Here is a 13520-nt window from a genome sequence, read left to right as displayed (position 1 = left end):
CTGGCTGAGCGAGGTGTGGGAGCAACACCGAGGGTTGCGATCCCATTGCCGGTCCCGGTCCGGTACGGGCGCGACACTGAGGGTTGCGATCCATTGCCGGACACGAAAAAAAAAAAGAAAAAAAAAAAAAAACCCTTAAGAGTGAGAATTTTTGTAATAAAATATTTTGCATACATCTTTGATTTAGTTTTAGCATGTATTCATAGACATAGCATTGCTGGGTCAAAGGAAGTGCGTACTTACTCCCCAAAAATGCCTTTGCAGAATTATTAGCCAGCCTGGCCAGTCAGCTGGTTAGTTAGAGCATAGCCTTATAACACCAGGGTCACGGGTTTGAATCCCTCTACCAGCCAGCTGCCAAAAAAAACCCAGAATTTTCACTCCCTCTGACAATGTCATAGAACCTGGTTTCCCTCCTAACAGACACTATTAAAATTTTTTTCAATTTACCTTTATATTTGTTTTAAAATAGTTATTTTGTCTAATATATTTGATTGTTAGTGAACATGGTTTCACAATTTTTGGCCATTTACATTTATATTTATCTTGTTCTGAACTATTTTTTCCAAATGGTTTTCCCAACTCCACTGGTTAAATAAAATAACCTTTACCATTGATTTTAAGTATAGCCTTTTTCATATATTAAGTATTTGTATACTTGGTTTCATTTTTGGATTTCTTTGTTCTGTTATATTGTCTCTGACTGCCACAGCACTACTACATGTTTACTGATTACATTGTCGTATGTTTTACTATCTGAAAGGCCAAAACAATATTCTGTTTTCTAATATTTTCTTGGGTGGTCTGATTCTTTTCATATGAACTATAATATTTCTCAAATTCCAGAAAACTTTTTTTTTTCCCTTTGTGTGTATGTTTTCTCCTAATTTTCAGATTATTTTTCCTACTCTTCTATATTTGTGACAGGGAAAAACCAGAACATAAATGTATGTAAATATAATGTCCATGGTCAACAACTGAAATGGCTAATAATGGAGGATTGACTGGAACAATCCAAAGAGCTACAAAATCACCTCCAATCACCAAGTTACCAAAACTAGAAAATTTGATTGGGTAATATTCATTTTGACTAAACTGTTCTGTTGAAAAATTTCCTTTAATCCAAATTTTAGCATGAAGGGCATGTCTGTACGGCAATCAATAACATTCACAGGTATTTTCAGTCACATTTAAAACAAGGTATAAAAAATGTTTTAATTTAGGAAGTTGGAAAAATAAACCAAGGACACAGAATGATCAGGGATCAGAAAACATTTTTTTTGAGATTTCATTGAAATTTCATTAAAATAAATATTACTTTGAGATAAATTAGCATTTGTAGTCTTCTCATTTAAGAACATGACATCTCACTGGTTATTCAAATAGTTTTTGTCTTTCAGAAATTTGGTATTTTCTTCTTATAGAGTCTATATGTTTCTTATCAATCTCATTCTTAGTAGTTGATACTTTCATTGCTAATGTGCGTGTGCATGTGTGTGTGTGCGTGTGTGTGTGTGTGTGTGTGTGTCTGTCTGTCTGTCTGTCTAGCCGGTAGGGGAATTGGTACCCTTGACTTTGGTTCATTGCTATTTTAAAATAAGTTTTTTTCCCCCATGTTATTTTCTGAATAGTTACTATTGTAATGTAGAAAAGTTGTTGGTTTTTGTGTATTTATTTATGGCCAGCATTTTATTGAATCATTCACTTGGTTTTTCAGTTGAATCTTTTGGATATTTTATGTCAATAATCTTCATGTAATATTTCCTAGCCATATTTGTAGCAACTTTGTTAGACCTGTGGTCTTTTTTTTTTTTTTTAAAGATGACCGGTAAGGGGATCTCTTAACCCTTGACTTGGTGTTGTCAGCACCACGCTCACCCAGTGAGCTAACCAGCCATCCCTATATGGGATCCGAACCCGGGGCCTTGGTGTTATCAGCACCACACTCTCCCCAGTGAGCCACGGGCCGGCCCGACCTGTGGTCTTTAAAAGGAGGTTGCAAAGCTGCCAAATCCAACTGCTTACTATTTTACTATCAATAGTACTTCCCGTAATCTTAAGAGTTATGTGAGTCCTATTTAAATTTAATTGCTGAATTCAATTTAATTTTTACAGTTCTTTCATATACAGCTCTTCCTAATTGAAAATTTTTAAGTTAATGAGCAGTGCTATTGTGGTGCTGGAATTTCTTTTTGGGTGGGTGATAAATTCATCTTATATCCCCAGTGCTCTTATGATTATACACTGCATATAGTTGACAGGTAATAGGGGTTGAATAGGTGGATTTTTTTCAAATGGAAATTATTATAGGGAAAAAAAATCCCAAATTCTAGCTGTCTTCTGCTTTTTATTAATCAGTATCTATATATATTTATTGAGAGCCTGAGGGATGATGATCATTCCCTCTTACTGTTTTCCTGTGTACCTCAAGTTGTAGACTAGAGTCACAAGCGTTTAAACTCTGAACAGTTTATTACAGGGAAGTGAAATATCCTTTCCAATCAAAAGAGATTTTTTGTGTCTCTGTTTCTGCTTTTGTCAATAGTGTTGACATTTGGTTTCTGTGCATATTGATTTTATGACTTGGTACTGATATGCATGGGGGTCTTGCTTGCAAATCTAGTTGTTCTATTTCAGTTACCTTGAAATTATCTTCTTTAGAATCACTCAAAAGGAGAACTTTTTCTGCTATCCCTTTGTACCTTCAACTTCTTTCAGCTCAGCTACCTAGGAGCTAGAAACCCATATCTTTTCTGTAAGTATAGAGTATTATAGAGGAAAAGGCAGTTGAGGAGGCCACTCCTTATTCCAAATTTAGATATTTTTAGAATAAGTAGCCTCCAGACCTTCAAAAAAGGAACTATTTGTACAGGTTAATTAATGAGAAGTTGACTAGGTTCTCTCATACCCTTCCTGTTACACTTATGTTTTAAAACAAAGTTATTAATTTTAAGCTACTTAAGAAGTTTGGTCCATTTACTAAATGAAGGATATTTATCATCATTCAAGCCCTGTGCTTAGAAAGACCTTGGTGTCTATAAGAAAAGGGGAAGGGCCGGCCCGGTGGCGCACTGGAGAGTGTGCCGCTTGGGAGTGCGGCGGCGCTCCCTCCGAGGGTTCGGATCCCATGTGGAGACCGGTTCCTGCTCACTGGCTGAGCACGGTGCGGGCGCAACACCGAGGGTTGCAATCCCGTTGCCAGTCCCCGGTGCGGGGCGGCGCGACGCCGAGGGTTGCTTTCCTGTTACTGGTCAGTAAAAAAGACAAAAAGGAATAAAAAAAATTTAAAAAATTAAAAAAAAGAAAAGGGGAAGAATGGAGTTCTTACTATCATAATTGAATCTTTTTTGCCTTTTATACCCCTTTGAGAATCTAATGAAGGCAAAGAACTTCCTTAGAAAAACGTTTATGGGCCCAAACACATACATCTTTACATAGAGTTTCAGGTTGTTTCTGGTCTTCTAGAAACTTACACATTAACCCAAATCCCTGTAGGTTCTCTGAACTCCAGATTAAGAACTCTTGCCTTAAATAGCCGTGCTAAAAACTGAGTGATGTAAGATCTCATAATACTTAGATATCTAATGTAGCCAACAATGGGAAATTTTTACTTGGGGGCTTATAATTTAACCTTTAGCTCCTTATGTTTTCCTCTTACATCATTGGCTGTACATAGCTCACTCTGCTGGGTTCTTCTACACATCTAAAAGTTGGACTTCCTCCAGGTTCTTTCTGGGTCCCCCTCTTTTCTCCTACTTACTCCCTGGGGAGTCTCTTCCTTTTCTCCAGATTTGAATGCCAGAGGATTGTTAATGGCTGCCAGATTTACAACATCAGCCTAAGTCTCTTCTCAGAATGCTAGGATCCCATATGTAACTGCCAACTCAAAATCTCCTTTTGGATATCTCACAGATGTTACTTAGGAAACAGATAAAAGTGTTTGCAAACATTTTTTATGACAGCTTTATTGAGATATAGTTCACATACCATAAAATTCACTCTTTTGGAGTGTGCAATTTAGTGATTTGTAGTATATGAAGAGTTGTGAAATCATTATCATTATCTAATTCCAAAACATTTTCATTATCCCAAAAAGAAATCTCATACCTATTAACAATCACTCCCCATTCTCCCCTCCTCTCAGTCCCTGGCAACCACTAATCTCCTTTCTCTCTCTAGATTTGCCTATTCTGGACATTTCATCTACTCTGTGGCATTTTTCTTGCTGCTTTCACTTAGTATTATGTTTTAAAGGATGCATGTTATGTATCAATACTTTATTCCTTTTTATGACCAAATATATCATTGTATGGATAATACTACAGTTGATGTATAAACATGTTTTTGCTGAAATTCCACTGCTTGAGTGACAGGGAGTTTAAAGCTACAGAATGTGAAAGTAAAGTGATATATCGTGTAATTTGGATTGAATGTAAGTAACATCACAAATGCTGATATTTAGAGCATGAATTGATTAAAAATTGTGTTAAAATGACTTTTACCTTAATTTTCCAGAAGAACACAAAATGTAAGACTGTAGTTACTTTTAACCTTCTTTGTAGGGTCAAACACATTCTGCGATATTTTCCTTTTGGAAAGAGAAGCTTTTTTGTTGTTTTCATGTGTGATTAGCTGCATACCCATTTTAAAGGCTTTATATAATCCATTTTGTGTAAAATATTTCATTACTCTAGGACAATGGATTTAATCCCTAGGCATATTTTAATAAGTTTTTTTTCAAAGCTTGAAATAAGGCATCATTTTTAGTGAAAATTGTCTGTGTTTAAATGACATTATTGAATTACATTACAAAATGTTAAGACACAGAATTTTATTTTCTTCATACTTTGAGGTTTGGTATTCATTAACGCATGAAAGCACCAAATATTTACTTTGAAAGTCTACACATAAAATTGTATTTACTTGAATATGAACATCTAATAAATCACTAGGATCATCTAAATATTAATTTGAATAGTCTTGATTAAGAACTGTAGCCATTTTCTGAAGCCTTTTAGGAATTTCTCAAATCCCCATACCGGCCAGCCGCCAAAAAAAAAAAGTGGTTTTCTTTGTCCTGAGAGAAACATTTATAAGGAAATAATAAATGGGATTTTTATTTTTTATTTTTATTATTATTATTTTTTTAAAGATGACCGGTAAGGGGATCTTAACCCTTGACTTGGTGTTATCAGCACCACACTCTCCCGAGTGAGCCACGGGCTGGCCTGGATTTTTAAAAATTCAGTAATTTCATATGGAAAATATTTTTTACTATGGACATTAATATGAATAAGCTAAGAGATTATAGAATCTTCAGTTCTAAAAGATATAAACCATTGATGAAGAGTATAAAATCTGATTAAAGTGGTATGAAGTTAACCTTTTTCTGCTATTAGATGAGAAGAGTTCTATTCATGATTAGTATGAGAATTTAAAATAATGAGGTACATTGATAGGTGAAATGTTATACTCCCCACTGCATGCTGCTCCTCCACCTGTTAGAAAGGTAGGTGGAAATCTTCATTAGAGATGTGGTAAGTCGAGTTATATTGATATGAAGTATAGAGGGATATTGGTTTTAGGTTTTATGAAGTGTTGAGCATGAGGTTGTCAGTCACTTGTTTGAGTAGGTGCTCATTGGTGGAGTTTAAAATTCACAATGTGGAAGGGAATGAGCACTTATCAGAACAGAAGGAAATGTGTGGTTAAACGGTTTCAGCTATAACTGTAGACCATTTCCCTTTGTCCAAATGGGAGGAGAAATGGAGATTAATGTTTTGGGGGTTTTTCCCCAATGTAAGTAGAAGTTATTTCAACGTGGTTTATTGAAACTCTTAGCAAAAATGGTTGTGTTTAGTCGTGAAGGGGAACAATATAAATACAAACTAGGAAGGCTTAAATGCTATAGGTTTTATTTTACAGGTATCTCAGGAGTAATTTTTCTAACGTATTTACAATTATTGGCAGTCAGTTATTTTTATTAAACATCTTTAAAAACAGGAAGTTTCCAAAACTCTTTGTTGAAGAAACTGCTAAATTGAGTAATGAAAAAAAAATGGTGCTTCTAGCTTTTTCCTTAAAATGAAAAACTATCTTACCAATTTCATATAATTATACAGGAATAAATAATGCCAGTTTTTAGCTCACAAAGCACTGGGATTATACAAAGAAAGTGTACTTGGAGTAGATAAATGAAAAACCTCATTTATATAGATGTATTTGATTACCTGAAAATGGATTGAAGTCCTGCTTCCTCTCCATTTTAAAAATCTTGCTCAAGGCAATAAATGATAAAAATCTACGCCTTTTTTTTTTTTTTTTTTTTTTTTTTTAAAGATGACCGACCGGTAAGAAGATCTTAACCCTTGACTTGGTGTTGTCAGCACCACTCTCTCCCAAGTGAGCCACGGGCCGGCCCTTATGTCTATTTTTATTCAGAATTCGAATGAAGTACTGAAGACCTAAAATGTTTTTAAAAAGTAACTATTAGTATGTTCTGGTGTTAAGGTGGGGGAGATTGTAGGAACTAATAAAATTCTCCTTATATTTCTTACCTGTATCACAGTAAAATATTCACGTCAAGATGATAGCATTAGTGCCATCCTTTCTAGATGGATCCTTTATAACTATTGAGAACAATTATATTTTAAGCCAATATGAGAATTAATTTGGTGATCAAAAATGATCTGAATTTGGAAATCATTATCTAAAGTGACTTTTGCTCTAGGGTTACTTATTTACATGAAAATGAATGATGAAGAAATTGATTATTTTTTGCAGAAGAAAAGTTAATAAAACTGTGAAGCTTAGATTTTATGAAATCTAATTATTGGCAATCAACTATTTTTATTAAACATCTTCAAAAACAGGAAGTTTCCAAGACTCTTTGTTGAAGAATGTAGTTTTACTGATAAAACTAAAGATTTACCAGATGAGAGGTACTTTTGGTTTCAGCAGTTTTGAAGATCTTTCTAAAATTTATTCATTTTTTTAACCTCATTGCATAAAGAATAGTGAACATATTTAATTTGTCACTGACTTGAAATGTTATAGCATCCCAGGATACTCATTATAGATATTTCTCTAACATATAAGAAGGTACAATTGTTGGATGTGATGTAGGAAGTCTGGCTAATTTTATCATCTAAGAGTATTGTGTGAGGAATAAACATTCTTATTTACTAAGAATTCAAGATGCTTGATTTTTTAAAAGATTTTATTAAATTTTAATTGATTTTGTTAATTTATAGTATTTAAGAATTTTAAGAATGAGTTAAAATAACCAGATTTGGGGTTAGCTTATCAGTTTCTAGACAAATGATTGCTCTTGTATATAGTCAAACCTTGTGACCTTAAAACTTTTCTATTATATTTAAAAGACCATGAAATAGTTTGAATTAAATTCCACATAAAAGATAGCAATGCTTTGCCTTGGATTATTTATGGACACCTAAGGATAAACAACATTATCTAATGTGATATGGCTGTAAATGTTGTATCAGTTAAATTTTTTTTGGTTAAAAGCAGTAGAAATCAACGCTGGCTAATTTAAGTTTAAAAGAAAAAGAAAAAAGGATTAGTTATCAGGAAATTATAGTAGCTTATAAAACTGAAGGGAAGTGTGCATGCCTGACCCTGGGTGGCTGCAGAGATCCAAGTTGAGGGAAGCAGCTTGTGTTCTTCAGAGGACATTTAATTCCAGTTGTTTTCCTTCTTTATATCTTTCTACCCAAGATTCAGAAATCGGACAAAATATCTGATTGTCCTAGCTTCATCTGGAAGAGTAGACAAAGATGTCTACTTCAAGCATCACCTTACTAAAAATGGTTTTTACAAATCCTGTTAAACTTCCTTCTAAAAATAATCTGGAAGAATTATGACTTGAAATAAAATTCTAGTAAACCAGATTAGCTTAATTTATAGATATGGTCAAAGGCTGTGGTTTATATATATACTTTCCTATAATTCTTAATTTTATAATTGTGTTCATCTTTTTATTTAAAAAAAAAAAACTACAGGGTTTACATGAGTAAGCTTAATCCTTTGATTTTCATGCGTCTGATGTTTTTTCAATGGTTTTCATCTTTCTTTTCTGTATCTTAGGTATATTTGAAGGCTCCTATGATTCTGAATGGAGTCTGTGTTATCTGGAAAGGTTGGATTGATCTTCAGAGACTGGATGGTATGGGCTGCCTGGAGTTTGATGAGGAGCGAGCCCAGGTAGGGTGACTTCAGGGTTTACTGAGTGTGATCCCTTTATTTAGCCTCTAATCTTGCCTTTGCCTGGAGACCTATTTTACCTAGTCTTTAAGAGTAAGTATGGAATGTTGAGGAATCCTTAAGGTGTTGAGACCCAAATTCTGGTCCTGATTTTAGGGAGGTTTTTCCTTTCGTGGTTCTAAATTTATTGGATTACCCCTGTCTGCTCAGTGGGGGCTTCAAAGTCCAGTAGATGGTTCTTTTCAATATTTGCTCTTGATCTTTAGAACATTATGAGGTTAAAAAACAAAAATGAAAACACAGTTCAAAATAAAATGTAGGAGCAGCACTCTTAGAATATGTGAAGAGCCCAGCAAATCCATTCCCCAGAAAGGAATGATAAAACTACACAAAAACTATAAAAAAAAAAATCTACTTAAGGTCTCCGGAAATTAACCAAAGAACATAAATTGAGAAGCATTTATTGAAGCAAAGCTACTGAATTTTAGTAAGATCAGTGACAGTCTGTGGCATTTTAGTCAGATCTACTCCCATCCTTTCCCTAGCTCTGTAGTCCCTTAAGTTCTACCCTGGGCAGGCAGAGCAAACCATAAGGACCGGTAGCTTTGCTGTCCTGTCAGAGAGATGACTTTATTTAAAGCAGAGCTTCAGAAAAAATCCATGCCCAGGGATGTTGTCAGAAATAATAGGGATCTCATTGGCAAACAATCTGGTAAAGCTAATGTTGTAGGAAGCAACAAAATGGCAGACCAGCCAGAAGTCTTTGAGGGAAATCAGGGAAAGAGATAGCTAAAGTGGGCCCTACTAAAATTACACTCGTGGTCCAGGAAACTGTGTGCATGTGCAAAGCTACACCTGCTCTGAAGAGAGCACAGAGGGCCCTTGGCAAGCTACAAGTCCCTGGCTGAACACAGGGTAGACTGGTAAACTCCCTGAACTTTGAAAGCATTCTCCCAAGCCACACACAGACCCAATGTTAAGCAAAACCTCTGACCAGTCCTTGGCTGGCAACTAAGCTATGCCAACCCAGGGCAGCCTCTCAGAAAGCAAAAATTAAAAAGAAAAAAAAGAGAAAACTGGGCAGTGACATCAGAGGCTACATACTGCTGAGGAAAGCAGACTCTACAGAATCAGTCCAGGCAAGTCACTAAATAAATAAAAAGCGACAACAAGCTGGAAGCAAGGATCAGAATATATTATCTAAAATTTCTAGTTTTTAACAAAAATTTATGAGATATGCAAATAAACATGAACATGTGACTAATACACAGGAAAAAAAGGAGACAATAGAAACTATTTTTGAGAGGACCCAAATGTTGGTTCTTAGTGGCAAGGACTTTAAAGTATTTATAAATACGTTCCAAGAACTAAAGGAAAATTCTTTCCTTTAAAGATTAGAAGAAATTATGACAATGACTCACAAAGAGAATATTAATAAAGAGATCTAAATTATAAAAAAGAATCAAATAGAAATTCTGGAGTTAAAAAGTACAGTAACTGAAATGAGAAATTCACATTCAGTAGTAGATATGAGCTGGCAAAAGTATTAGTAAACTTGAAGATAGATTAATAGAGATTATCCAGCTGAAGAACAGAAAGAAAAAAGAATAAGAAAAAGGAGCAGAGTCTCAGAGACCTGTGGGACACCAGCACGCATACTAACGTATGTGTAATGAAAGTACCAGGAGAGGAGAGAGTCAGAAAACATATTTTAAGAAATAATGGCCAAAAACCTTAAAATCAGATGAAAAATATTAATCTACATCATCTAAGAAGCTCAATGGACTCCAAGTAGGATAAACAACAAGAAATCTCTTTTGACCTAGTCATGGTCAAACTGTTGAAAGACAGAGAATCACAAAAGCAGAAAGAAAGAGAACATCCCATGCAAAGGAGCCACGATAAGATTAACATCCAACTTCTCTTTTGAAATCATGGAGGCCAGAAGATAGTGGAACAACATTTAAAATGCTGAAAGAAAACGTGAAAGCACCTGATTATTAGCAGGTGTTCTTGTTTTTTTTTGTTTGATATCAATCTTAATAGGTTAATAATGAAAAGAACAAAAAGCAGCTCTCTTTGTTGTTTCTCTATTGTCTTTTCCTATATGTGGAAATTTGAGAATTTTCTTATCAAAGTATCACAATATAAGACCTTTCTTGTAAAAATTAAGGTTCAAAGTTAAAATTCTTAAGAATCTCTGCTACCTTGATTTCTACAATGGTAAGGAGTCCCCAACTCTTTCAGAAAAATAAACAATTGGCAATCTAGAATGCTATTTCTGTACCAAGTGATAAGGCAGATTGGATTTATTCAGGTTGGATTGACTTAAAACTGAAGTATTTTATTAAAACAATAGGTAAAAATTTTAATACACAATTTTCTATATGTAGAGTTTTCCAAACCTTATTTTTTGAGCTATGCCCCTACAAAGTAAATGCCATCTGTTGTGATAGTAAACTAGAATGGTAAGAGGTATTATATAATGTAAAAATTTCTTTTCTTTTCTTCTTTTTTTTTTTAAAAAAGATGACCGGCAAGGGGATCTTACCCCTTGGCTTGGTGTTGTCAGCACCATGCTCAGCCAGTGAGCGAACCAGCCATCCCTATATAGGATTCGAACCCATGGCCTTGGTGTTATCAGCACCGCACTCTCCCGAGTGAGCCACGGGCTGGCCCTATATAATGTAAAAATTTCAAAGCAGGTGATCCTAATTATCAGTCAGCAGTTAGCACTTGTCTGTAGCTCTCCTTGTCCCCAAATCACCTGCAAGATAATAAAAGTAGAAAGGCTTTTAATGAAGTGTAGAAGTTTTGGGAGTTTATAGTCATGTAATTGTGGATCCTGGCCCCACCACTTACCAGCTGTAATTGACTGAATGTTTGTGCCCCCACCCCCAAACTCATATGTTGAAGCCCCAACCCTTGATGTGACTGTATTTGGAGATAGGGCCTTTATAGAGGTAATTAAGATTAGATGAGGTCAAAAGGCTGGCACCCTGATCAGATAGGATTAGTGTCCTTATAAGAAGAGACGAGAGAGAGATCACCCTCTCTCTCTCTGACACTGAGGACACAGCAAGAAGGTGGATGTCTACGAGACAAGAATAAGGCCCTCACCAGGAACCAAATGGGCCAGCACCTTGATCTGGGTCTTTTAGCCTCCAGAACTGTGAAAAAATAAACTTCTGATGTTTAAGCCATCCAGGTTATGGTATTTTATATGGCAGCCTGCCCTGGTTAAGACAGCAGCTGTGTGATGCTGGTAAGTTATTACATTTCTCTGGGCCTCAGATTTCTCCTTGATAAAACAAGGGTAATGCTACCTACAAAATTGTGGACAGCCGAATGAAATAGTATATATAAAGGGCCAAGCCTAGCACAGTACCTGGCATTTGTAAATGAATACTCTTGTTTTCGTTACTGCTTGTACTTGAGCATTTTCTATTTATGGTTTCCACTATTCATTCTCTAGTGCTCTGATGTTTGTCTCATGTAGTGATGTGTAATTTTGCAATGCATGAATTTCAGCCTTCTCTCATTGGAGATGTTTGTCCTCGAGTGAGCCGCATCTCTAGGGACTCAGCCCCACTTCTGTGTCCCAACACAGCTTTGTTTCTATATGCTGATCAGACAGGCAGAAGTAGCTGTTCTGAATTATCCAAAAACAGGTTTTGAAAATTCACCTAAATTCACAGTTAATGTAATGTCAGCAGTGATGTAATTTGTTGTAGAATTAGAGTCGCCATATTGCTTTATTGTCACTGAAACATTCCTGAAAGTAAAAGGTAGTATAAAAATAACTAAACTTGTATAACATTTTGACCCGCAAATTTATTGATGCACTAATTGGTTTTACTATATTGCTAGCCCCAGAAAAATAGTTCCATTCTAAAACCATTTTCAAAAATAAGGTTTTCTTTAAAAATTAAAATAATATATCTGTGTACATTAAAGCAAAATAAAATATGCATTTTTATGTTAATCATCTGAGCATTAAGATATAATAAGCCGAGGGCCGGCCCGGTGGCGCACTGCTACAGTGCGCCACTTGGGAGCGCGGCAGCGCTCCCGCCAAGCGTTCGGATCCCACATACAGACCAGCCGCTCACTGGCTGAGCGAGGTACGGGTGCAACACCGAGGATTGCGATCCCGTTGCCGGTCCCGGTCCGGTACGGACGTGACACTGAGGGTTGCGATCCGTTGCCGGTCACGAAAAAAGACAAAAAGGAAAAAAAAAAAGATATAATAAGCCAAATATTTAGTCTTGATATCTATTCATGTACTTGATTAGTTTCTTATTCATATCTATATCTAATATTTTTCTGGTTTGGGCCGGCCCGGTGGCGAACTGCTACAGTGCTCCGCTTGGGAGCGCGGCGGCGCTCCCGCCGAGGGTTCGGATCCCACATACAGACCAGCCGCTCACTGGCTGAGCGAGGTACGGGTGCAACACCGAGGATTGCGATCCCGTTGCCGGTCCCGGTCCGGTACGGACGTGACACTGAGGGTTGCGATCCGTTGCCGGTCACGAAAAAAGACAAAAAGGAAAAAAAAAAAGATATAATAAGCCAAATATTTAGTCTTGATATCTATTCATGTACTTGATTAGTTTCTTATTCATATCTATATCTAATATTTTTCTGGTATTTCTCGAAAGAATATATATATTTTTTTTTAATATGGTCTTATTTTTATTTTTTTATAAAAGTGTTCTTCAGAGTTGCATGTTATAGTTAATATATTTGGAACTGTTGATATCTTCAGTTGACTGTTCTCTGTAAACTATATAAAAAATTAATAAAATATTCTCTCTAACAGATGCCGAAATACCTCATAAACTAAGAGCTAAATAGAGGATAGTCACAATTCCATTTTTAAAAAATTAAATTGTGTAAATATTTTAGCTGGAAAAAAAAAAGTATCTTTTTGCTTTTGTCCAGAGTACCTTTCTTTGACAAATTTTCTTTTTTTTCTTTTTGACCAGTAAGGGGATCTTAACCCTTGGCTTGGTGTTTTCAGCAGCATGCTCAGCTAGTGAGCTAACCGGCCATCCCTATATAGGATCTGAACCCGTGGCCTTGGTGTTAATCAGCACCACATTCTCCCGAGTGAGCCACGGGCCAGCCCTGACAAATTTTCTATAAGACAAAACATACCAAATAAGTTTTTTCTGTTTATGGTTCTTCTGAATATTTTGCCAAATTCAGTTGCTTCAGAATTACAACTTCTAAATATCAATCAATTGTGATTTAAAATAGGAGCTCTATCAAAAGATCCTTCCAAAAAAAATATA

At 35.7% G+C, this 13520-nt stretch overlaps 1 protein-coding gene across 2 annotated transcripts in view; it reads left to right on the top strand.

Moving 5' to 3' along the window:
• Positions 1-13520, top strand: part of CBFB (core-binding factor, beta subunit) — a 56350-nt gene that overhangs the window by 22321 nt on the left and 20509 nt on the right. For both annotated transcript variants that reach the window (XM_008592085.1, XM_008592084.1), the window contains exon 4: positions 8107-8223. In XM_008592085.1, coding sequence (XP_008590307.1) covers positions 8107-8223 — 117 coding nt within the window. The remainder of the gene's footprint in view (positions 1-8106; positions 8224-13520) is intronic.

This window comes from Galeopterus variegatus, unplaced genomic scaffold (assembly GCF_000696425.1).
Source record: "Galeopterus variegatus unplaced genomic scaffold, G_variegatus-3.0.2 Scaffold7562, whole genome shotgun sequence".
Lineage (NCBI taxonomy): Eukaryota > Metazoa > Chordata > Mammalia > Dermoptera > Cynocephalidae > Galeopterus > Galeopterus variegatus.
The sequence above is the reverse complement of the archived record's forward strand: the minus strand, read 5'-3'. Positions and strand labels throughout refer to the sequence as shown.